The following is a 21,520-nucleotide window of genomic DNA, read 5'->3' on the forward strand; positions in this document are numbered from 1 at the left end:
ACAAGCCTTAAGGAACACAAGCCCTATATTCTTTTTTTTTTGCTAGTTTTGTGGCTTTGTTGGAATGTCGGCTAGGTCTGCCTTTGCCAACCAAACATCATTTGTACCGAATCCAAGCTTGTTCTGCCACACTTTGTTCGTCTGTATGTTCAAATGTTGCAACACAACAACTTCATCTCATTGTCAGTTTCCAACAACATGATTTATGCATTGTGATGCCGTCTCGCATCTTGGGTCACATCGGATCGTCTCGTTTGGGAACTGACCAATGTATGAGGCTTTTCAGAATTGCTATAATTTATGTTGAAAAATATAAAGTATAAATATATGGTTCGTCCTCCCAAAAGGCAAAATTGACTGGGAGAAGGAGAGAGAGAGAGAGAGAGAGAGAGAGGAACAGAAAAGCCTCCACCGTATTGATCTCCCGCCCTCTTTGCCAACATCTCCCGCGCCGGTGACACCAATCGCTTATCTTCTCTCTTTGTCTCCACCTAAAACCCTTTTGCTGAATCGCAACTAAGCTTCTAGGGTTTCCAACGCCCTCCTTGCGAGAAATCATGGCGTCCAAGTCCGCGAACCTATGGGTTCTGTTGGGATTGGGTTTGGCTGGAATCCTGCTGATTACGAAAAGGCTCAAGAAAGCGATTAAAGAGGACTTTGGAGCGTTTATCGGCAAGCTTCAGCTACTTCCTCCTCCTCAGCCTGCTCCTCCCAAAGCTCCTCATCCTCTGACCGGTCTCACCTTCGCCGTTTCCGACGTGTAGGTTTCACAGTATTTCATTTTCGTTTTATCATTATTGTTATTGTATATGTCGTCGTTGTTCTCGTTGTTGTTATTGCTGTCGTTTTGGCCGTCTTTTCTTTCACGTACATGTTTGCTTGCGAGCGAGTGGGGGTGCTGAACAAGTTGAAGGAAAACGCATCTTGATTTTATTTATTGGGAAAATTCGGTGTCGTTGGTTTCCTCGTGACAAGTTAAGTGCTTTGCGTTTCAATTTCTGGACTGGACTTCTTCCATTTCCCCTTCATATTTGCATTTTGGATTTATAAAGAGGAATGTTTGGTGAATCTATGAAAAAACTAGCGTTTTGGAGATTATGATATTTTTGTTTCAATGAGGATAAATGTTAGAATCTATATGGTATATGTCATATTAATATGTTTTACTGCCGCGAGAATCCCATAAAAGTGTTTTGAAGTTTTGGAAATAATCTGTGTTTTTGTTAAGGGGAATAAGAGAATGTAATAGATGATTGTCAGGCCATCTTTTGAGTTTTAGATATTAAGGAGTATCTGGCTAGAGAAAACTAGGGGAATCTTAAGTTTAGAGGCCATGGGAGGAGTGTTGAGATTTGACTCATTTCAATCACTCTATTTGAGTTTCTATGTCAAGACCTTTCTTTTTTTATAATTATTAACATTATAGTTTTTCTCAATGTTTGGAGCTCATTTTTTATTACTTTTTACTTTGTTTTGTAAGCTTCTTTTGTCTATAACGTTTTGTGATGGATTCATGATTATACGTGTTCATTCTCTCTACACGAGCCCTTTCTAGTTGGTCCCTAAAATGGAGGATTTATATATGGTAATAACCAGATTTGAAATTGAAGGACATGTGACCGGGTTTGGTCATCCCGACTGGGCAAGAACACATGACGCAGCTTCTCGTACGTCTCCAATAGTTTCTGCTCTTGTTGAAGGAGGAGCTACTTGCATTGGAAAAACTGTTACAAGTGAATTGTCAATGAGGTAAATATTTTTCTTCATTTTTTTTTTTTTTTTTTTTTTTTTTTTTTTTTTTTTTTTTGTGTGTGTTCAGTTTTCTTTCTTAGGGTTGAAACGGAAGTTCATATATCTGTGGAATTTGAAACTTAATGGTTTCTCTTTACTCCTTTCAAGCAGTGAGTGAGCATACTCTTTAATTTGGTCGTGTGTCCTTCGGTATGTTGTCAACAGGAACTGTTCATTTAGTTAAGAGTCAAAACCATTTTTTTTCCTATTTTACAGTAATTTTGAGAAATATTACCCTATTACCTGCTCCTCGTTTAATCATTTGTTATGATGATTGAGAGTTGCATGATTTTCAATCTAAGAGTATTTATTTAGTTATATTTAAATTTTCTTAACCTCAGCATCAGTGGAGAAAACAAGCATTATGGCACACCCACAAATCCTGCATCGCATGCCAGAGTTCCTGGTGGGTCATCCAGTGGAGCTGCTGTTGCAGTAGCTGCTAATCTTGTTGACTTCTCTTTGGGTGAGTTTTGAAAATAAATAAATAGTAGGAAAGGAAACTTTTAAAGAATCATTCATCTCTAGAGATAGGGAAGCTCTTCCTTTTTGCAATCCTAGATTGCGCTCTATCAATACAGGACTGCAAAATGTTGCCTTCAACTTTTGCCCTTAAGGAAGCCTCAAATGATTAAGCAGCAAAGACTTAACCTTGAAGTCAAATAACTGGCCAACTGTTTCCACCTCTTTAGCTTCCCCCTCAGGTCCAACATTAGCTATTCCCCCTCAGGTCCCAGTTGTTTCAAGGATTTTATCATACATTACTTGGTTAATCTAGATTGGAGGTCTTTTAATTACTCCCTCCGAGTAGGAAAGGTGGTATCTTGTCTCCTTGGCCTTTTGGCTGTTTTGTTCAGCAAAGGTTTCTGTTTCTTATTAACAAAAAGAACAAAAAGACTTAAATGTTTTTATGCTTTTCAAATTTCAGTAGTTATTCTTCTAATTTTATTTGTCTTGTGACTTCTTCTTCTTTTTTTTTTTTTCTTTTTTTTGCCTACTTGCAGGTATTGATACAGTTGGTGACGTGAGAATACCTGCTAGCTTTTGTGGCATTTTAGGGTTTCGACCTTCACATGGCTCTGTTTCCCAAGTTGGAATTATACCCATTGCAACAAGTCTTGACACTGTTGGTATGTACATCAACGTTTTTGTATGCTTGTTGTCTAGCTATTATTGGCGAACTCACTGGGATTCATGAGCCATTCTGTTCACTTTTTGAATAAAAAAGACTTGTGATTACCTTTGTCTATCATTGAGAAAAGTGAAAAATGGCCCGGAATCCATTTTATTACAACTTTTTTAATAATAAAAGAACCTCACATTGAAATGCGATGCCCTTCTATACCTAAAAATTTAGCAGCATCTCCACGGTGACGATGCAAATAAGGATTGTGCGATTTTCTTTTCCTAGAGTGAATTCTTCCCCTAGTGCAGTGTACACAAGGCCTGCAAGTTTAATAACTAAGCAGCTTGGTTCTTTTGGATGAGCAGAAGCCAGCTCTTGGGTGGGGATTCTAACCTCTGACCAGGGTCGAGGGTACATGCTTGCTGCCAATCCTTCTTTTTATGATGGAAAATTCATTGGAATGTAAGATCATGACCATTTTTTTGGAACATAAGCAGTTCTGTTCTTTAGGATGATCATTATAGAAAGTTCTGCACAGCTAAATTTAAGACCAAATTCAATTCATTGCTGCTTTGTGATCTCCTACTTGAAATGATCATCAGTTTACAAAAAGCAATCAAGAGAATACTTTTTAAGTTTGGTGGTACCTCGTGTTCTTTCTTTCTTTCTTTGATAGTTCTTCCGTTGTGCTTTTCAGTGGAGTAACTTTGTTTCTCCTTAATGGAATCATTTTTTACTGACAAGGTGTTCAGTAGTACTCATCCATTTAGCTGTACTGTTGTTACTTGTAGGTTAAAAAAATAGTAAATTAGATGATTTAGGGAACAGATTATGCATTTTTTCATAAGTCCATTATTAGTTTAATCATTTATTGTTAGAAAGTTTCAACTGTCATTAATTATTAGAGTTTTTTAACTCTTCATTACTTTTCATTTCATAAGATTTGGAGCTTTTACTGTTATCTTCAATTCGTCTTTTGGTTTGGGGTTGGGCATCTTGTCTTCCTCCTCTTATAAAACTTGTTTGATGTCTTTTTCTCTGGGCTTCTATTGTACTATGACAGGATTGTTTGCCAAGGATCCCAATGTCCTGCGTCGTGTTGGCCATGTGCTTTTGCAACTTCCATATGTGGTCCAACGCAATCCTAGACAAATTATTATAGCTGACGATTGCTTTCAACTACTGAATATACCTGTTGACAGGATTACTCAGGCAGTGACCAAATCTACTGAGAATCTTTTTGGCAGTATGTTCTTCTTTATGCCCTAATTAGATACTTATGCATCTCTCTTTATTTCCCAAAGAATCTAAGTTTCATTTTTTTGTTTCACTCTTAACATAGGACAAGTGTTGAAGCACGAAAATCTTGGAAGCTATTTGAGTTCTAAAGTTCCAAAATTGAAAGAGTTAATTGGGAATAAGACAAATGGAAATCTGAATTCTTCTTCAATTAGAGTGCTGGCCTATGTGATTCAGACTCTTGAAAGGTGCAACTCCGATCTTTATTGATGTTGGATCAACTTACCTGATGTTACTTTAAGTACATGGAACAAACAGATTCTAAAGCTTGCCTTTTGTTCTGCCATTCTCAAGCACCATTCTTCTTTGAATCTTGTGTATAATTGGAAGAACGTTTTTCCCCCTTATTTTCCTTGATCTGATATCATTCGTGGAAGACTTGTGATCTAGCTTATTGCAAACTTATTTTACAGGATTGAGTTCATTGGCAATCATGGGGAATGGATTGAATCGGTGAAACCAGATTTGGATCCTGCTATAATGGAGCAATTAAATGAGAAGTTGGAGATCTCAAATAGAATGATTGAAAACTTCAAGTCTGTTAGAAATGAAATCCATATGGCTATTAACTCTCTTTTGAAGGTAATCTGTAAATGAAAATACTTTAGTTTACATTATTGCAGCATTTAGCTTAGATTGTGTTAAAAATGAGAAGTTTTACAAGTTGGGAGATTTTTTTTTTTTAATTGTTGACATCGGATTTGAATAAATCTATTATGTGATAGCTTCATGCTTGCAGGGTTGGCAGTTGTTTTGAAATCAATAGGAAAAATGTAACTTTTTCCTGAGTTTTGAGACCTACAAAAAAAACTTCATTATTCCTCGAGGTTCTTCCATTTAAAAAGCAATTGATTTAGAATTTGCTGTGGTTGTAGTTTTTTCAATGTGATTAAGAGAGTATAGTTAAATAACTCTAGTTAAAGAGAAGATTTGTATGTCCTGTACTTCAATACTTCAGACACCTAATTAATTTCTTTACTTTATATTCCGGTCATATTTCTCGTTTTATGTTTTCATTTATAGATTGACAGTATATTTCCTAGTTACTTTTGTTGGTATTGTTCCTGCCCCATTATTCTTTGAGACTACATTTCAAGTTGATTAGCTTGATTTTGACATAAATTTTTCACTTTGCTTAGGATGATGGAGTTCTAGTCATCCCCACCACTGCTGATCCTCCACCAAAATTAGGTGGAAAGGATTTTTTTTCAGAAGAGTACCAGACTCGTTTGTTTAGTTCATTGAGCATTGCTAGCATATCGGGTTGTTGTCAGGCAAGCTTTCCCCCACTCTCTTCCTGCATCTTCTTCTTCTTCTTTTGATTTTGATTTCTTTATTTATTAATATTTTTTGGAGGTAGGTTTTCTATTTCGCGAGAAATTTCCCACAAATATGATCTATGTTTGCCTAATTTCAGGTCACCTTGCCACTGGGATTTCACGATAACTGTCCTGTATCTATGTCCTTTTTAGCCAGGCATGGCGCAGATCGCTTTTTACTAGATACTGTGCAGACCATGTATAAGACTTTACAAGAGGAGGCTGAGGCTGCGTCCAAAACCAAGTTCTCAAAGAATGCTGTTAGCCAAGAACAGTCGGCTGAGATTGCAAAAGAAAAGGTATTCTTAAACTGTTAGTAAATCCCTTTCTTTTGGGACTTATGATTTCTGCTGTTCTTTAGACTCCCTATTTTCTATGCGAACATATCTTCATGATCTTCGGCTTTATTTACTCAAGCAACCTGTTCGTTGCTGATGTACATGATTTCTGCTGTTGTGTGACCACTTATAATCATTCTTTTGGCCATTCCCTCTCTCCTTTTACCAGTCTGTTGGATGTTTTAATGATGAAATTCGTGTTACAAACGTTTTGAAGAATTCTCTGATTCAGTTCTCTCTCTTACTGGTGAATAACTAATTTCGGTGGGTTTAAGAAGTATAGCAGGTAAATTTTACGTTAAATTACAAAAACTACCCTTGAACATTGCAATTTGTTTAAAAAATACACTTATTCTTTCAAAAGTTACAATATTATTCTTGACGTTTCATAAATGTTCAAAACTATCCTTAGAGTAAAAATTCGTTTGGGTGTCGTTGAAATTGGGACATGGGATAATGTGATGATCACCTGGAACGATGTGGTGTGTTCGAGTCCCAATTTTCATGCAACATTCCAACTAAAGTATTTCAAAGATAGTTTTGAAGCCATTATGAAAGATTATGGTAATATTGCAACTTTTGAAATAAGATGTTTGAAGTATAGTTTTTTTTTTTTCTTTTGTAATTTAGCCTAAATTGTATGTGAATGTATCTGTCACCTGCTGTTAATCGTATTCAAGTTAGTGTTTAGTAATGTATATTCAACTGTAACCATTTGATGCCAAGTTGAAGACCGACTAGCATATATAATGACCTCCTCGCTGTCATGTTAAATTGACTGTGATGAGATAACGAAATATTTTCAATTATTTCTTCAAATAGTGCCAATAATAATTTTGATATTATCAATCTGCATATCATCAGCTCTGTATTTCCCCATCTATCTTTCTCGGTAAACTTAATAGCATGACAGATTTTTATATTACTTACTATATTGCTATAGTTTCGCAATAAAGCTAGAGGTTATTCATAATAAGGCTCTAGTCTCTAGATTTCACTGTAGAGTTTGCAATAAAAAATCCTATTTAATACTTATCCCCATAGTCTTCCTCTTTGATAAATCTAATCTTATGAAGAAAATGTATATTTTCTGACTGCTTCATACGGTGACTGCAAATACTTTTGTTAAGGCATTAACTCTTTGCTCAATGTTTAATTGCGCACATTCATGTGATTTTGGAATTCCAGGGCAATCAAGCATACAAAGAAAAACAGTGGGAGAAGGCTATTGGTTGTTATACCGAAGCCATCAAACTTAACAGCAGAAATGCTACATATTACAGTAACAGGGCTGCAGCATATCTAGAGCTTGGACGGTATATTCATTTTTTATCTCCTCTTTTTTTTTTTTTTTTTTCTTTTATAAAAATAATGAAGTTTCCGTTTAATCTCTAAACCATTTCCTGTAGGTTTATGATCATTTCTTTCTTTCCTGTGTCCTTTCAGGTTTCAGCAGGCAGAGGCAGATTGCAGTAAAGCTATTGACCTGGATAAAAAGGTGATTCGTGTAGGAAACTTTTGTGCTGTGAATAAGTTTTTAAATGGTTTTCATATGTTCGTTTGTTCCTTACTATTAATCAGAAACCTTTGAAATATCCTTTTGATCTGTAATTTGCTCCTCTGCACATCCTGCTCTGCCTTCGTAGTAAATAATAATGTGTTATTAATTAAAATAAAATAATGTTGTTTGAAAAATTATAATTTGAATTTGTATAGCTCGTTTTTGCTTTTGTGGCAACCTTACAATTCCATTGATGACTGAAACAAAAGGAGGTTGAGAATCTACTTACTCCTTTTACCCTTTCTTTCCCCTATCCTTGTTAGTTTACTATCTGAACGAGTTTCAAAATTTTGGATACAACCCTTGGCCTGGATGGATGTCTGGATATTGGAGTTATGAACGGAGGCATTTTTTCCGCTAATTATAACAATAATAGTTTAAAAAAAGAACTCCATTTGTCCTCCATTTCAGTGAGATTAGCATTTGACTTCAAACACTTCACAATTTCCTTGACATTTCCCAATATTGTCCATCTTCCAGAATGTTAAATCCTTTTTACGAAGGGGTACAGCGAGGGAGATGCTTGGTTTCTACAAGGAAGCAATTGAAGGTAAGCTGTTTCTTGTTTGACTGTATTATTTTATGGCTTCCTGAGTGAATTTTGCCAAATTTCTCACAACTGTTCTTATAGATCGTGAATAAGTTGTTGAGTTCATATTGGAATATCATATCATCTTACTCTTTTCTTGACTGCAAATTCTCCTTTCGATTGGTAACTTCATTTCTAGTGCAAATCTAACTATCAGTAGTTGATGGATTCGCATTTCGCACTTTGGTCTACCGCCTTTGCCCTAAAATATTTTTTTGAAGTTCCCTGATTGTTTGTTTTGATGGTGATATTTCCTGCAGATTTTAGTCATGCCCTAGTTCTTGAACCAACAAATAAAAGAGCATCAATATCTGGAGAGAGATTAAGAAAGCTGTTCTCAAGTTGATTCAGTAAGTGAGCAATCTTATTGTTCTCTGCCATGAAGACCTATACTTGGCAATGGGGCACTCCCACCCACACAGTCGTTCTTGCGGTTGGTGGTATATATCTGAGAGTGCTCCATTTGAGAGCGCATATAGAGGGAATAATGTTATGCCCTTGATTTTTGTATTTTTATTTGATTTGGAGAATAGGAACATTGATTATTATTTTGCGAAGCTGTGTAATCCAATTTTGTCTCCAACCTTTCTCAATGCGGATTGTAGTTCTAGCAGAGCTGATGAATGGTTGCAATACTATTATATGATTGGTGAGAGTACTTGAAATATCTTTGGAGTCTTCTCTTGTATTCTAGCTCAAGTAAGCATTAATTGGCCATAGAAATTATTAGGATAATTGACCTCATATACAGGTAGAGGAGACCTCTTAGTGGAAGATATATGTAACTAGTTCAGCTTGACAGGAATTGTGGAACTTATAAGCAACTTTTAACATCTTGAAGAGATGAAATAATCTTCACATTTTGATGAGATACTCAAGAATTAGTTCTCCCCAAGAAAAACTGTTGTAAAATATTAGTTTACTACATAGAAACAGATTGAAGATTCGTGTCCTTGAAGGATTGCGGGCAGTGATGAACAAAACAATGATTTCTCTGTGCTTCCCAAAAACTTGCATTGAGAAAACATGCCCGAGTAAGCTTTCAGGATTACATGGAACTCAGTCGAATGCAAAGAGCTCATCCAACTGCTCTTCTGTCCATTGTGGGAGTAATGGTTCTTGTGTTCTTGTGATTTTTTCAGCTTCTTGATTATTAGGGGCTTGAGCAGTGTTGGATGCAGCACCAGTTTCTTTGGCTTGTGAGAGTTCGCCTGAATCTGTGCCCATAGGATGGTTGATAGGCTCATCCAGCCCTGTTTGCTGATCCTGATCAACAAGGAGCGTGTTACAACCCACACTTGAAGTTCCTTTGGAGGTACTCAGATCCACAAACTGTCTGTTTGAATTGGTTCCATTCCCTTTCCAATTGATGGATGATGCTGCATTTCCCTTTCCTGTTTGTAAATCACCTAGTCCATTCCTTCTCAATTTAGAATTCTGCCTCAGATTGTTCATGATATTTTGAGTTTTTTCACGTGACACGTCCAAATTCATCTGCGGAATGTGTACTTCTCCATGGGTTTCTGCACAGTACAAGGAGACTAAGTGAAAAATATGCACCTCGTTTATGAAAGCTAACTGGGCATAATCAATTTGGCGGCTTTAGACAAGAACAAAGTTTGGATGAAAAATATTGCCGACCTTCAGTTCTAGAATCAGGCTGTACGATTGCTGTAGCGCTTTTGAGCTTTATAGGAGGTCCACTGTCCTTGGAGATAACCTACGATTTCAAGCATAACCAAAAGTTAGGTAGAAGGGTAAGTTTCCCGAGGACCTGGAAGTGAAAACCCAGAAAAGTTTTGACCTTAATTCACTAAAGGAAACAGGAAACTAAGAACATTCTCCAGCTAAAATAGCTACACCATGCCTGCACTATATGGCTATACTAACATGCAAACTAAATTTCTGCCATAGCATCTAACTAAAAGGTAAGGAGGATGAATTTAACAGGAACTAGACTTCTCCAAACAATTCTTTTTTGTATGAGCCAACATGATGGCTGAGAATGACAAGGGGCAGTAAAATTCCGCAGTCAACAACAGCTATGTATCTCTGTATTCAAAAAAGCATATAATTGCCCATGTCAAACAAATTAGGAATCAAAATTTTCTTAAATATAATCAGTACGCGCATGCATATGGGCTGTCCAATCACATATGACGTTTGCCTCCAAGAGAAAGAACTAGCTGAAAATTTATCCAACTCTTATGATTTGTTACAATAGATGCCGTGAAAACACCTCCTTTGTCCTAAGCTAGAAATGAATTCTTTTTTCTTTCAGATCCTTATTTTTCCTGTGGGGAAAGAGTGATAGAAACAGGATGTTCTATAGTTGAATGGTTTACTAACTATTTTGAGCAATTGTTAAAGCAAACCATACCTTGACAACGTTACTTGTTGTTACATTGAGCACATGAACAGAACGTGTCGGAGAAAACACAGCAACCTGGAGGATAGATGCAGATGAGATGAACATTCACTGAGGAAAGCAGCTGTAACTTTAGTTCACGAAGATTCAAGTTTCCAAACAAAAGAAGATAAGGAATTCAACACAATCATTGATGCCTGAAATAATGGAAATCAAACCTTCTGCAATATTAAAACTGCCCCAACAGATAAGTCCTTTCCAAAATTTCCTTCAGAAATTACTCTATGGTGGATGCTAGCGTCTATTGTACCTGTTGGATCCTGGTACAAGAAGTTCAAGATCATTTTCGTATCCATAAAATACTGGAATTTTAGAATGCTACTTTCTGCGTGTAGGACATGCCCGAAATCTAACCTTCAAAGCTACCATCATTCCACCCAGACTATTTGAGGTACAAGATTTGATGATGGCTACGACCTATCAAAGCAGCCACTTGGATAGCATTAACAGAAAATAGGAAACCCTAATAGAAATTTTGCAATTACAAGAAGTTAAGTGAAGAAATATTAGCAAAAGTCGATGCCAGAAAATGGGTTTTAAGCAATAATCATTTGAATATGTTCTTCCCCTCAGAAACAAAATGATACTGTAGCTGTTCGCGCCAGAAAAGTGAAAAGAAGTGTTTGAATGAAAATTACCAGAGCAACTTTCTCAGCATTAAAAGCATTCTTGATAGAACTCAATGGAGTTTCAGTCAAATCTCCTCTACCATCCATCGCACCTACAAAAACCCTTGAATAAATCTCCAAGAATTCCACACTCCTTAAATCACCAAACAAGCAGAAAACGGAAGATAACCTAGGCCGCGGACAAAATCCAAAGCGCAAACCCACGGATTGCCATTAAAATCACCGTCCTCTTCATCGCCATTTTCGATAACTCTTCTTATATACTCCTGAGTAGGAACGGGCTCTTCATCGCCAACGTAGAAAGATTTCTCACCGCGAGTTCTGCGCTGCATCGCCGCCTGAACCGCTCCGGCAGGACCAGGAATGATACGCAAAGACGCACCGGACGGACACGGGGACTCTAATTCAGTGGAAATCCGCTGGGATCGACAAATTGGATTCTGAGATGAGAAATCCGACTCGAAAAGATCGTTAAACGGTTGGGATTGGGGCTGGTAAGGGGAACGAGAGCAGGTTTCAAGAAGCGGCAGAGAGAGAGTGGAAGTCGGGGCGGCGGAGAGTGGTTGAGGGCTACGGTGGCGCTTCAAAGGACGGAGTAGGGAGTGTACGTCGGAGTAGTCGAGATCAAGGGCCTCCCATGGTTCCATTTTTGAAGCTTCGAATTCGAAAGGGAACTGATGAAGCCGCCGATTGCAGACGGGGAAGCGCGGGAATTTGAAGTTCGAAGCGGACTTGGAAGACGACCATCGTCATCCATTTGGATTCGTTTCAGTGTCCCGTGTTTGCTTTCCCGGCAAGTTTCGAGAATTGGGCTGGGCTGGGCTGGGCTGGGCTGGACCCGGCCCATTTATACATAAATAAGGCCCATTTTAAGCAGCCATAAAAAATATATATAATGTTTATTTATTATTTTCAATATATTTAGTAATTTTTTCATAACTATATTTTATTAATATTTTGGTACACGTTTCCGTAAAATTAAGAAAACCGGCACGTGCTCGTTTCATACGCCTGAACTTCATCCACAACCTTCCCATCGTTTCCGCAACCGACAACCGGATCTCTCGGTCACCCATCACTCACCTGAAACGACCAAATGTAAATTTTATAAAAACATTAATTCAACTAAAATGGCTGTCCGACGAAGAAAAATTAAATAGTAACAAATAAATAAATAAAAGATAAAGGCGAAAAATGCTTGTTACCGGAAGAATCGGTTTCGGGAGCTTCTGGGTCCCACCGAATTTGCTCATTTTTTAATATTTTTTTAAAATGATTATTTTAATTTTCAAACTGGAATTTTATTTGGTATATATAGTTAGGGGGAGCAGAGAATGATGCCGGATACACCTTCATCCCCGAGAGCGGTGGCCTTCTGGCGCTAATGGAGAATCTGCTTGGACTTCTCCGTATTCGCGTCATTCGTGGTGTCAATCTTGCTGTTCGTGACGTTCGTAGCAGCGATCCTTACGTTGTCGTCAAGATGGGAAAGCTAGTAAGTATTTCTTTTCTGTTATTTCATGATCACTTTCGTTGATTTGGAGGTTTTCTTTCTTTATGTCGTTTGGAATGCTTCAAGATTGTTGAAGACATGTTGCTTTGGTTAGTGATTGGTTGAATTTGAAGCTGTTTTGATGGTTATTTGGTGTGACTCGAAAAATGGCGCGAATGTTTGAATTGTTTTCATGGACGAAGTCTTTGAAACATGCGAGGAAGGATGCTCGGTAAGGGCTTGAAAAGTCTAATTAGATTCGCCTGTAGGTTTTGCAACTTCTGGATCATCCTACACGAATGGAAATTTGGGAGGTGCAGAAATGAATCTTGTGTGGAGGAGGAGCTTAGAAGTTTTTGTATGCGAGTTTTATCTAAGGAATGAGATGAACTAAATTCCTGGCTGTTGAATTGTTAACTCATAAATTTCGTGACTCTGTACGAACATCACAAGAAATTGTAGCAATAAATTGTGCTTTTTAGGCAGGTCAATCAATTACTTTGTAGATGTTAATGACCCATTGAACTACGTCTTAGTTTTTGTTTCTTATAAGGAATGAACTTTCGAGTATTGCTGCTGCTTAATTCTCTTGTTCTTGTGAACCCTTGATTTAGAAACTGAAGACGCGGGTGATAAAGAAGGATATCAATCCTCACTGGAATGAAGATCTGACTCTTTCGGTCAGTGACCCAAGTCTTCCAATTAAGCTGGTAATCCTTGTTGAACTCCATGATGATCCATGTATGAGAGAAATTTATTAATCAGTTTAGTTTTGTTATGCTTGTTGAACTCCATGATGATCCATGAATGCTTATTTTCTCCGTCAAAATGATATATATTTGATATGTTGCTCTGCCAGCAATGTAGAACGCCATTTAAACAATTTCCATGTAGATATACACACAGAGTTACAAAGCTGACATGTTCTTGTTGTTGACCAATTTGTAACGATTGATATTGCTAATCCAGGTTGAGCTCTTTTGCCGTATTGTATTATGGGTTGGCCTTTATCTTTCGCTTTGTTTGATCAAAGCTATTTTAAGGAATCACTCATCTTGTTGCTATACAAAAATTAACTCCCATTACTTCCTTTTTCGTTACCGTGTTTCCTAACATCGAATTTCGTTTCCAAATTCATCTTTGAGCTGGTTACAGACTGTTTACGATCACGACACGTTTACGAAGGATGACAAAATGGGGTATGCTGAGTTTGATATCAAATCATTTACGGAAGCTCTGAAAATGAATTTGAGTAATCTTCCGAGTGGAACGACGATCTCACGAATGCTACCGAGCAGGCAAAACTGTCTTGCTGAAGAGAGCTGTGTGGTCTGGAAAGATGGTAAAGTAATTCAAGATATCTACCTTAGATTGAGAAATGTTGAATGCGGGGAAGTCGAAATTCAGCTGCAGTGGATTGATCTTCCAAACCACAAAGGCTGAAGGAAAGATCTGGTTTATCAGAGCATCATCCCTTATTCTTATGTGTCATAGTCAGTCTGCATAATGCTTGATTGTAGCTTGATTCTTATTCATGGATGATAGCCTCTGGTTTTGGCCAAGCTTTCTGATGGATATCTATCGTAAATAAGTTGCTCTCTGATTCTGATTTTATTGCCAATATAAGCTACCATTCAGTTTCATCTTACTTGAACTTGAGTTATGTGGCATAACGGTCTAAACGAATCCTTTCCTTCCAAATCTCCCGTTCTCAACCCCATGACCAATATGAGCCTGAGGTTTCCTACATAATTCCCGAAACTTCTTCGTAGTGGCTCCGTTCCATGCCTCATTTCATAGATAACTTGTCCACTTTGAGCTTCCAAAAGTCTTCACACTAATGGAGATAGTATTCCATACTATTTTAGATGAACACGACTCTCTTCAATGGTACGATATTGTCCACTTTGAGCATAAGCTCTCATGGCTTTGCTTTGGGCTTCCCAAAAAGCGTTCGGAGATAGTATTTATTGATTATAAACCCACGATCATTCATGAGAAATTGAAGTTCTAAATTAATTCACCACTAATTCACAACATGTATAGTAAGTTGGCTTAATGTTCTTAAATACTCAATCTAAATGCATTTAAAATCAAACTAATTCAAATTAAATTATTTAAGTCAGGCTTTAATTACGTCCATATTTATAATTAGAAAAAATTTTAATAGGTGAGAATTTACATTTATAAGGGTATGATTTTACAATTTTGACAATTTTATTTTTAAATTAATACACTCAATTTAGTCCCTTTTACACAATTTATGTAATAATCATAAAATTTAAAACCCAATAATATTATTAAAAAAAATTAAAAAAGAAAAAGAAAAAGAAAAAAGATCACAATATTCTAATTATTAAATTGTTTTTGTTAATTATTAATTAAAAAAAAATCACAATATTGGGCACAAAAAGCCCCTCGCTTTAAAGGGGCGATCCGAATTTTTTTTGCCGCGAATTTTAAAGCTTCAACCCTCACAAGAATGCGCCTGAAATGTTTCTCGCGGCCCGCCAATCGCTCTCGGTCAAAATATCCCTCAAAATCGTTTCCACTACGCCATTGTTCTCGAACCTCTTCACCAGAACCGCCAATTTCCGGCGGTACCAGCCGGGAAATGGATCGGACGGCCGAGACTGGGCACCGGAAGAGAGTGTCGCCGATGTCTCCTACTGGACGAAGAAGATTCATGGTCTCTGTACCAAGGATCGAAATGTCGATGAAGCGCTTAGGCTACTCGACGCCCTTCGCCTTCATGGCTACCAAATGCATCCTCTCAATCTCGGTAGCATAATCCATGGTCTCTGTGATGCGCGCCGGTTTCATGAAGCGCACTGCCGTTTTATGCTCTCTGTTGCTTCCCGGTGTGTGCCTGATGAACGGACTTGTAATGTTCTTATTGCTCGTTTGCTTGATTATCAATCTCCGTATTGCACCTTGCGCTTGCTTGTTTGTTTGTTTGATGCTAAGCCTGGGTTTGTTCCTTCTATAGTGAATTATAATCGTTTGATTGATCAGTTTAGGAAGTTTTCACTACCGGATGTAGCTCATAGGGTTTTATTTGATATGAAGAGTAGAGGCCATTGTCCAAATGTTGTTTCCTACACTACCTTGATTGATGGATACTGCCGTGCTGGTAATGTATCTGCTGCTGAGAAACTGTTTGATGAAATGCCTGAGAATGATGTGGTGCCTAATTCACTTACATACAGTGTTCTAATTCATGGATTTCTTTACAAACGGGATTTTGAAACTGGGAAGGCATTTATATGCAAGCTTTGGGAGGAGATGAATGGAGAAACGGACCCCTCTGTGAACAGTGCAGCTTTTTCCCATCTTGTTGATTCTCTATGTCTAGCGGGTTCTTTCCACGAGTTGTTTTCAATAGCAGAAGATATGCCTCAGGGACGGAGTGTGCCCGAGGAATTTGCTTATGGGCAGATGATAGATTCACTTTGTAAAGCTAAAAGACATCATGGGGCTTCAAGAATTGTATATATAATGAGGAGGAAAGGGCTTAATCCTGGTTTACTATCATATAATTCTATTATCCATGGGCTTAGCAAGGAGGGAAATTGTATGCGGGCTTATCAGTTGTTAGTCGAAGGAGTTGAATTTGGGTACTCACCATCTGAACATACATATAAGGTTCTTTTAGAAGGTCTTTGCCGAGAGCTTGACATCCAAAAGGCTAAGGAAGTTCTTCAAATAATGATAGACAAGGAAGGCGTGGATAGAACTAGAATTTACAACATATACTTGAGAGCTGTCTGCCTTACAAACAACTCAACCGAGCTTTTAAACACGCTTGTTGTAATGCTTCAAACTAATTGTCACCCTGATGTTATTACCCTCAATACAGTCATCAAGGGATTTTGCAAGGTTGGAAGCATTGAAGAAGCTCTAAAGGTACTAGACGATATGATGATTGGTAAATTATGCAACCCTGATCAGGTGACCTTCACAACTATCATATGTGGCTTACTGAATGTTGGGAGGATCCGGGAATCTCTTGATATATTGTATAAAGTAATGCCAGAAAAAGGCATTATGCCAGGTGTTGTTACGTATAATGCCACTATTCGAGGTTTGTTTAAACTTCAACAGGCAAACCAAGCAATGGATACCTTTGACAGAATGGTTAGTAATGGCGTGCTAGCTGACAGTACTACTCATGCTGTGATAATTGATGGGTTATGTGATTCCAATAAAATTGAAGAAGCTAAGAGATTCTGGAAAGATATAGTCTGGCCATCAAAGATTCATGACAGTTTTGTTTATTCTGCTATCCTTAAAGGGCTTTGCCTCTCCAGCAAATTCAACGAAGCTTGCCATTTTCTATATGAACTAGCAGATTCTGGGGTTTCTCCAAATATCTTTTGCTACAATATTGTGATCAATACTGCATGTAAGTTGGGACTAAAGGGAGAAGCATATCAACTGGTCACTGAGATGCGAAAGAATGGGTTAACCCCTGATGCCATAACCTGGAGGATTCTTCACAAATTACATCAAAATGAGATGACACAATCACGTCCCAAGGATGTAACTAATCAACCTACAGACGGCTTGGACCAGACAGAGTTGAAGAACTATTTGCAAATGTAAATTAAATTGGTGTTTAGATACTTATGAAACCTTGGTCTTTCTGCACAGAGATTAGACGTTCAAAACATCCAATCCTGTGACTCTATTCTTGAACCATCATGTCTTTCCTCTTGGTAAAAGAATCATGGTTTCAAAATCATGAAATCTGACAGAAATAGACCTTTCAAAGCATGGCTGAAAGTTCTTTCATCACATTTGTTCATTACTTAGTTTTGCTCTTCTGATTCGTAGGTAACTATTTGGTATAAAGGTGGTGATGTGATGCAATGCAATGAAAGCTCGGAGACAGCTTACTTTTGGCCAAGTGCTTACCAAGTGATCAGGTAAGCTTTCTATCACTTCGCACTATCATTTCCTTACTGGGTTTGTTAAAATATACACAATTGTTCTTGCTAAAAGGAAAATGATTAGAAAAGTTGCAATCACAATCACATCGACCTCCTTTTCCACATTGTCTGACGAAGTAGTGATTATTTTCCATCAATTTCTTAGATTTTTTTGTTATGTGTACTGATTTTATGCATAAATTCGATTATTTTGCCTTGCATTTTCTTTGATAATGCTAAAACTAGAATAAATGTCTTTTTCCCTCTCTTTTTTTTTTCTTTCATTTCCATGTATGAATTGAAATGTTGGTGTGTAGGGGATGCCATTTAACTTCTTTACCTAAACCTAAGATTAATAGTATAATGAAGATTAAGTTATACGTTTCTGCCCAAACCTAGAATGAATAGTATAATAAATTTTACGCTTTAGTCTATGAACTTATTTGGTGGTGCTCAGTTTGTTCCTAAGATTTTTTAAAACTTTTAATTTTTTATCTAATAGATTTCTTACAAATTTAACAAGTTTTTTTTAGTTCTGTTCAACACAAAAGTCAACGGAGTATGGTTTGATTATAACCTTTCAATTTTGTGTGTATCGTGAATTTTCTCATGTGTTTAATAAATGGGATGATTTATTAGACAAAAAGTTATTATTAACGAGATGATTGGATATATTAGCGAGAAAATAAATAATAATAATAATAAACAGATAAATAATTCTTCTTTATTTTTATTTTTATAAATGCTATTTTAAAAAAATCTAAAAATTAAAAGTGCGACGGGCTTAGAAAGTAAAATAAGATGTCCATGAAAATCTCACACGCTTTGCCAACATAAAATTAAAAAAAAAAAAAAAAAAAAAAAAAAAAAAGGAAAAAGATGAATGATAGAAAATAAAAATAATAAAGAAAAAGAGTAAAATAAAAGGCATGCCACTTGTTTGAAGCCTTAAGATAAACAAATTTTTAAACAAAAATTAAAAAAAATATATATCTCTTTTTAAAAAGTGTATATATAAATGAAGATAAATAGTATTTACATGTCTAAAAAATATTATAATAACTAAGTTTATATTTATTATTATTATTATTTTTTCAAACAAATTTATAGATCTTGTAATTAGTATTTACATTTCTATTAATTATGTTACATAATTATTATTTAGCATTACAATTCAAATAGTATTTAGGGAGCTTTTTCCCCCCAATACTTTTCTTTTATTAACTTTTAATTAAATATACTTAATCTGAAATTATTTATTTAAATATTTTAATTTTAAATGGTTGGATGGTGTTCATCTTTGAAGAAAGGACCTCCACCGAGTGGCATTATGTTGTCTCTTGAAGATGAGTTACTTGTCTTTATCTCTTTTTAAAAAATTAAAATTTAAATATTTTTCTTTTCTATAATAAATTATTTTATTTTTATTTTTTAATCTACAACTTAACCTCTATTGAAAAGAGGATTGTGAGAGAAAAACAAATTAAAAAAGTTTTTTTTTTCTTCTTCTTTCTTATCTTTTATGAAGAAAAAAAACAAAATCAGTTATAAACTCTCATTTTTTTTTCTTTTTTAATCACTTTCCATATTATAAATTTTAATTTGATATATAATATAATAGATGCGTTTTAAAACTATGAAGTTGACGATGATAGTCATAAGTCAAAATATATAATATCTACTAGCGGTGGGTTTGAGTTGTTACAAATGGTATTAGAGCAAGACACCGAGGACGCTAGCCCTAAGGGAGTGCATTGTGAGATCTTATATCGGGTGTAACAGGAATAAAAATGTTGCTTATAAAGGTGTGGAAATTTCTCCCTAATATAAGTTATTACAAGATAATTTTTAAGAACAAAAAGCTTATTAACATAAAATTAAAAATTCAATAATATAAATATAAATAATGGGTCTATTAAATATAATATTTAAAGTTTTGTGACTTTAAGATGCAATTAAAAAAAAAAAAAAAAAAAAACAATAATTGAAAATAAAAAGAAAAAGCGAATTAAAATAATATTTTGGAGGGCCGATTTTCCTTGACCGTGGAAGAACAAGGACAGCATCTATTATTTGATGGGAAAAAGAGAAATATTAGGAGACACCGTCGGCCGTCGGATTTCCTCCTCTTCTTCTTCAATCCTCCCCCCTATAAATACCCAATTCCCCTTCCCATTTCTTCATCACAAAATCAAAACTACCCTCTTTTTCTCCTCCTCATTGTCGTCGTCTTCCCCAATCTTGATCTTTGAAAATGGCCACTGACTCGAATCCGATTACGTCCTCTAACTCCGACGCCGACCAGATCTCCAAGCCGAAGCCCTCCGGCCTCCTCCATGAAAACGAGGAACTCCGCAAGGTGTTCGACCGCTTCGATTCGAATGGCGACGGCAGGATCTCCATCACCGAGCTCGATTCCGTCCTCAAGTCCTTAGGCTCTGCCATCCCCTACGAGGAGCTACGTGGCGTCATGGAGGATCTCGACTACGATAAGGACGGTTTCATCAACATAGACGAGTTCGCCGCCTTCTGCAAGGAACCGATGGCCTCCGACGAGGCTGGATTGTCGGAGCTTCGTGACGCCTTCGACCTCTACGATCAGGACCACAACGGCCTCATCTCTCACTCCGAGCTCCATCTCGTCCTCACTCGCCTCGGAATCAATTACTCCATTGAAGACTGTCAACGAATGATCCACACGGTCGATTCCGATGGCGACGGAAATGTCAATTTCGAAGAGTTTAGGAAGATGATGAGCGATACTAACAAATCCAAGGCGCCGAATCAGAATGCAACTGCAGCCGCGGGGCCCTAGCCCTAGCCCTAGCTTTCCGTAAGTTATTAGCAATTAGCTATGTGACAGGTAACGAAGTCGATTTCTATCCTTCGTTCCTTTTCCATTTTTCGTTTCGCTTCATTTCGTTTCTCATTTCTCCTTAATCTGAATCTATGTATTCATGTATTCAAGTGTTCCTGTTTTCAATTTTCCGAATGTAACACGAAATTCGGATCTGGTTCTGTTCTCCCGCCATTAATGCCAATCTTTAATTTCAACTCTCGTTCATTTCGGTTCCTCTTTCTTCCCAGCTTCGCCTCTGATTCTCAATTCAAAGAAATTCACCGGCAAATCGATTGATATTCCCGGAATCCTAACGTTCATTACAGATTTTGTACATTTTGTCCCCTTTTTTTTCTTTCGAAGTATAAACCGAGAGAAATTAAACATTCTCTTAATGGAATAGATTTTCAGGATGGTGAATGAAAAAACTACAATATTATGTTAAAAAAAAAACAAATAAATAATTATAAAACTTTTAATTAAGGCCCTTAATCACGCGGATAATCTTCCTTAAATTCCATTTTTTGTTATGGATTTTAATTTTAATATATGTTTTTTTTTTAATTGTAGTTTATTGTAAATGAAAATGTGGTATTGAGAGCTTTATTATACCTTTAAACGAGTGTAGTTTCAAATATCTTGATTGGCTGCTAAAATAGAAGCTCCAATATTGACATAGGCCTCGTATGGTAAGAATTCAAGGGACAAAATAAGCCACTTTCACGTCTTCTTGAGTTCATTTATATCTTCGTTCTTTTTTCTTAAACTATTTTCCTCCTTTCGTCGTTATTCGTGTGTCGGAGGTATCAAGTGAGTATACTGTAAGAGAACGTGTAAGATTCCACATTGGTTTGTTCTAAATTGGAGCGTTAACTGCTTTAAATTGTGCAAATATATTTTATTTTTATTTTTATCTGTTATAGTTTTCATCTTTTTAGTCTCGAAAATTAAGTTGTAACATATTGTGCTTCAAATCTTCAGATCAAATTGAAAATTCGAAATATTTGCATATTTTTTTTAGTGGAAATTTTTAACTTAAAAAGAGTTTTTATTTTTATTTTTTTATTTACCTAAGATATTTGTGTGTATGAATGCCAAATAGTCTTAGAAGGATTTAGAATTTTTAACATAAATTAGCGATAATTATAATTATTACGATGTAATCCATTGTTAAAATA

General features: G+C 36.4%; 5 protein-coding genes across 6 annotated transcripts; 4 read left to right on the top strand and 1 right to left on the bottom strand.

The window, feature by feature from the left end:
• The first annotated feature begins 337 nt into the window (after positions 1-337).
• LOC147787363 (translocon at the outer membrane of chloroplasts 64-like) lies at positions 338-8,690 on the top strand. The gene is made up of 13 exons (XM_087119576.1): positions 338-760; positions 1,597-1,749; positions 2,133-2,257; positions 2,796-2,921; positions 3,981-4,163; positions 4,260-4,404; positions 4,630-4,798; positions 5,356-5,490; positions 5,634-5,834; positions 7,062-7,189; positions 7,320-7,371; positions 7,915-7,984; positions 8,284-8,690. Exons 1-13 carry the CDS (start codon positions 558-560, stop codon positions 8,367-8,369), a joined length of 1,776 nt encoding a protein of 591 aa, XP_086975702.1. The 5' UTR covers positions 338-557; the 3' UTR covers positions 8,370-8,690.
• Positions 8,691-8,828: 138 nt separating this feature from the next.
• Positions 8,829-11,854, bottom strand: LOC111780085 (nuclear localized protein). The gene is made up of 7 exons (XM_023660363.2): positions 11,250-11,854; positions 11,090-11,172; positions 10,806-10,868; positions 10,610-10,711; positions 10,404-10,469; positions 9,665-9,743; positions 8,829-9,546 (listed from the first exon to the last, which is right to left on the bottom strand). The coding sequence occupies exons 1-7, from the start codon at positions 11,725-11,727 to the stop codon at positions 9,083-9,085; spliced, it is 1,335 nt and encodes a 444-aa protein (XP_023516131.2). The 5' UTR covers positions 11,728-11,854; the 3' UTR covers positions 8,829-9,082.
• A 595-nt stretch (positions 11,855-12,449) lies between these two features.
• LOC111780568 (protein C2-DOMAIN ABA-RELATED 4-like) lies at positions 12,450-14,220 on the top strand. Its single transcript, XM_087119469.1, has 3 exons — positions 12,450-12,575; positions 13,187-13,282; positions 13,728-14,220. Exons 1-3 carry the CDS (start codon positions 12,465-12,467, stop codon positions 14,013-14,015), a joined length of 495 nt encoding a protein of 164 aa, XP_086975595.1. The 5' UTR covers positions 12,450-12,464; the 3' UTR covers positions 14,016-14,220.
• A 795-nt stretch (positions 14,221-15,015) lies between these two features.
• Positions 15,016-17,698, top strand: LOC111779711 (Pentatricopeptide repeat (PPR) superfamily protein). 2 transcript variants are annotated; one of them, XM_023659831.2, is made up of 2 exons: positions 15,016-17,173; positions 17,409-17,698. In XM_023659831.2, exons 1-2 carry the CDS (start codon positions 15,066-15,068, stop codon positions 17,410-17,412), a joined length of 2,112 nt encoding a protein of 703 aa, XP_023515599.2. In that variant the 5' UTR covers positions 15,016-15,065; the 3' UTR covers positions 17,413-17,698. The 2 variants fall into 2 exon arrangements, with proteins under 2 accessions (XP_023515599.2, XP_086975603.1); XM_087119477.1 differs by lacking the exon at positions 17,409-17,698 and having other exon boundaries at positions 15,016-17,177.
• Positions 17,699-19,572: 1,874 nt separating this feature from the next.
• LOC111779801 (putative calcium-binding protein CML27) lies at positions 19,573-20,567 on the top strand. Its single transcript, XM_023659955.2, has one exon. The coding sequence runs from the start codon at positions 19,758-19,760 to the stop codon at positions 20,316-20,318; it is 561 nt and encodes a 186-aa protein (XP_023515723.2). The 5' UTR covers positions 19,573-19,757; the 3' UTR covers positions 20,319-20,567.
• The last annotated feature ends 953 nt before the right edge of the window (positions 20,568-21,520 follow it).

This window comes from Cucurbita pepo, chromosome 18, assembly GCF_057944985.1.
Source record: "Cucurbita pepo subsp. pepo isolate OVF chromosome 18, ASM5794498v1, whole genome shotgun sequence".
In the NCBI taxonomy this organism is placed as follows: Eukaryota; Viridiplantae; Streptophyta; class Magnoliopsida; order Cucurbitales; family Cucurbitaceae; genus Cucurbita; species Cucurbita pepo.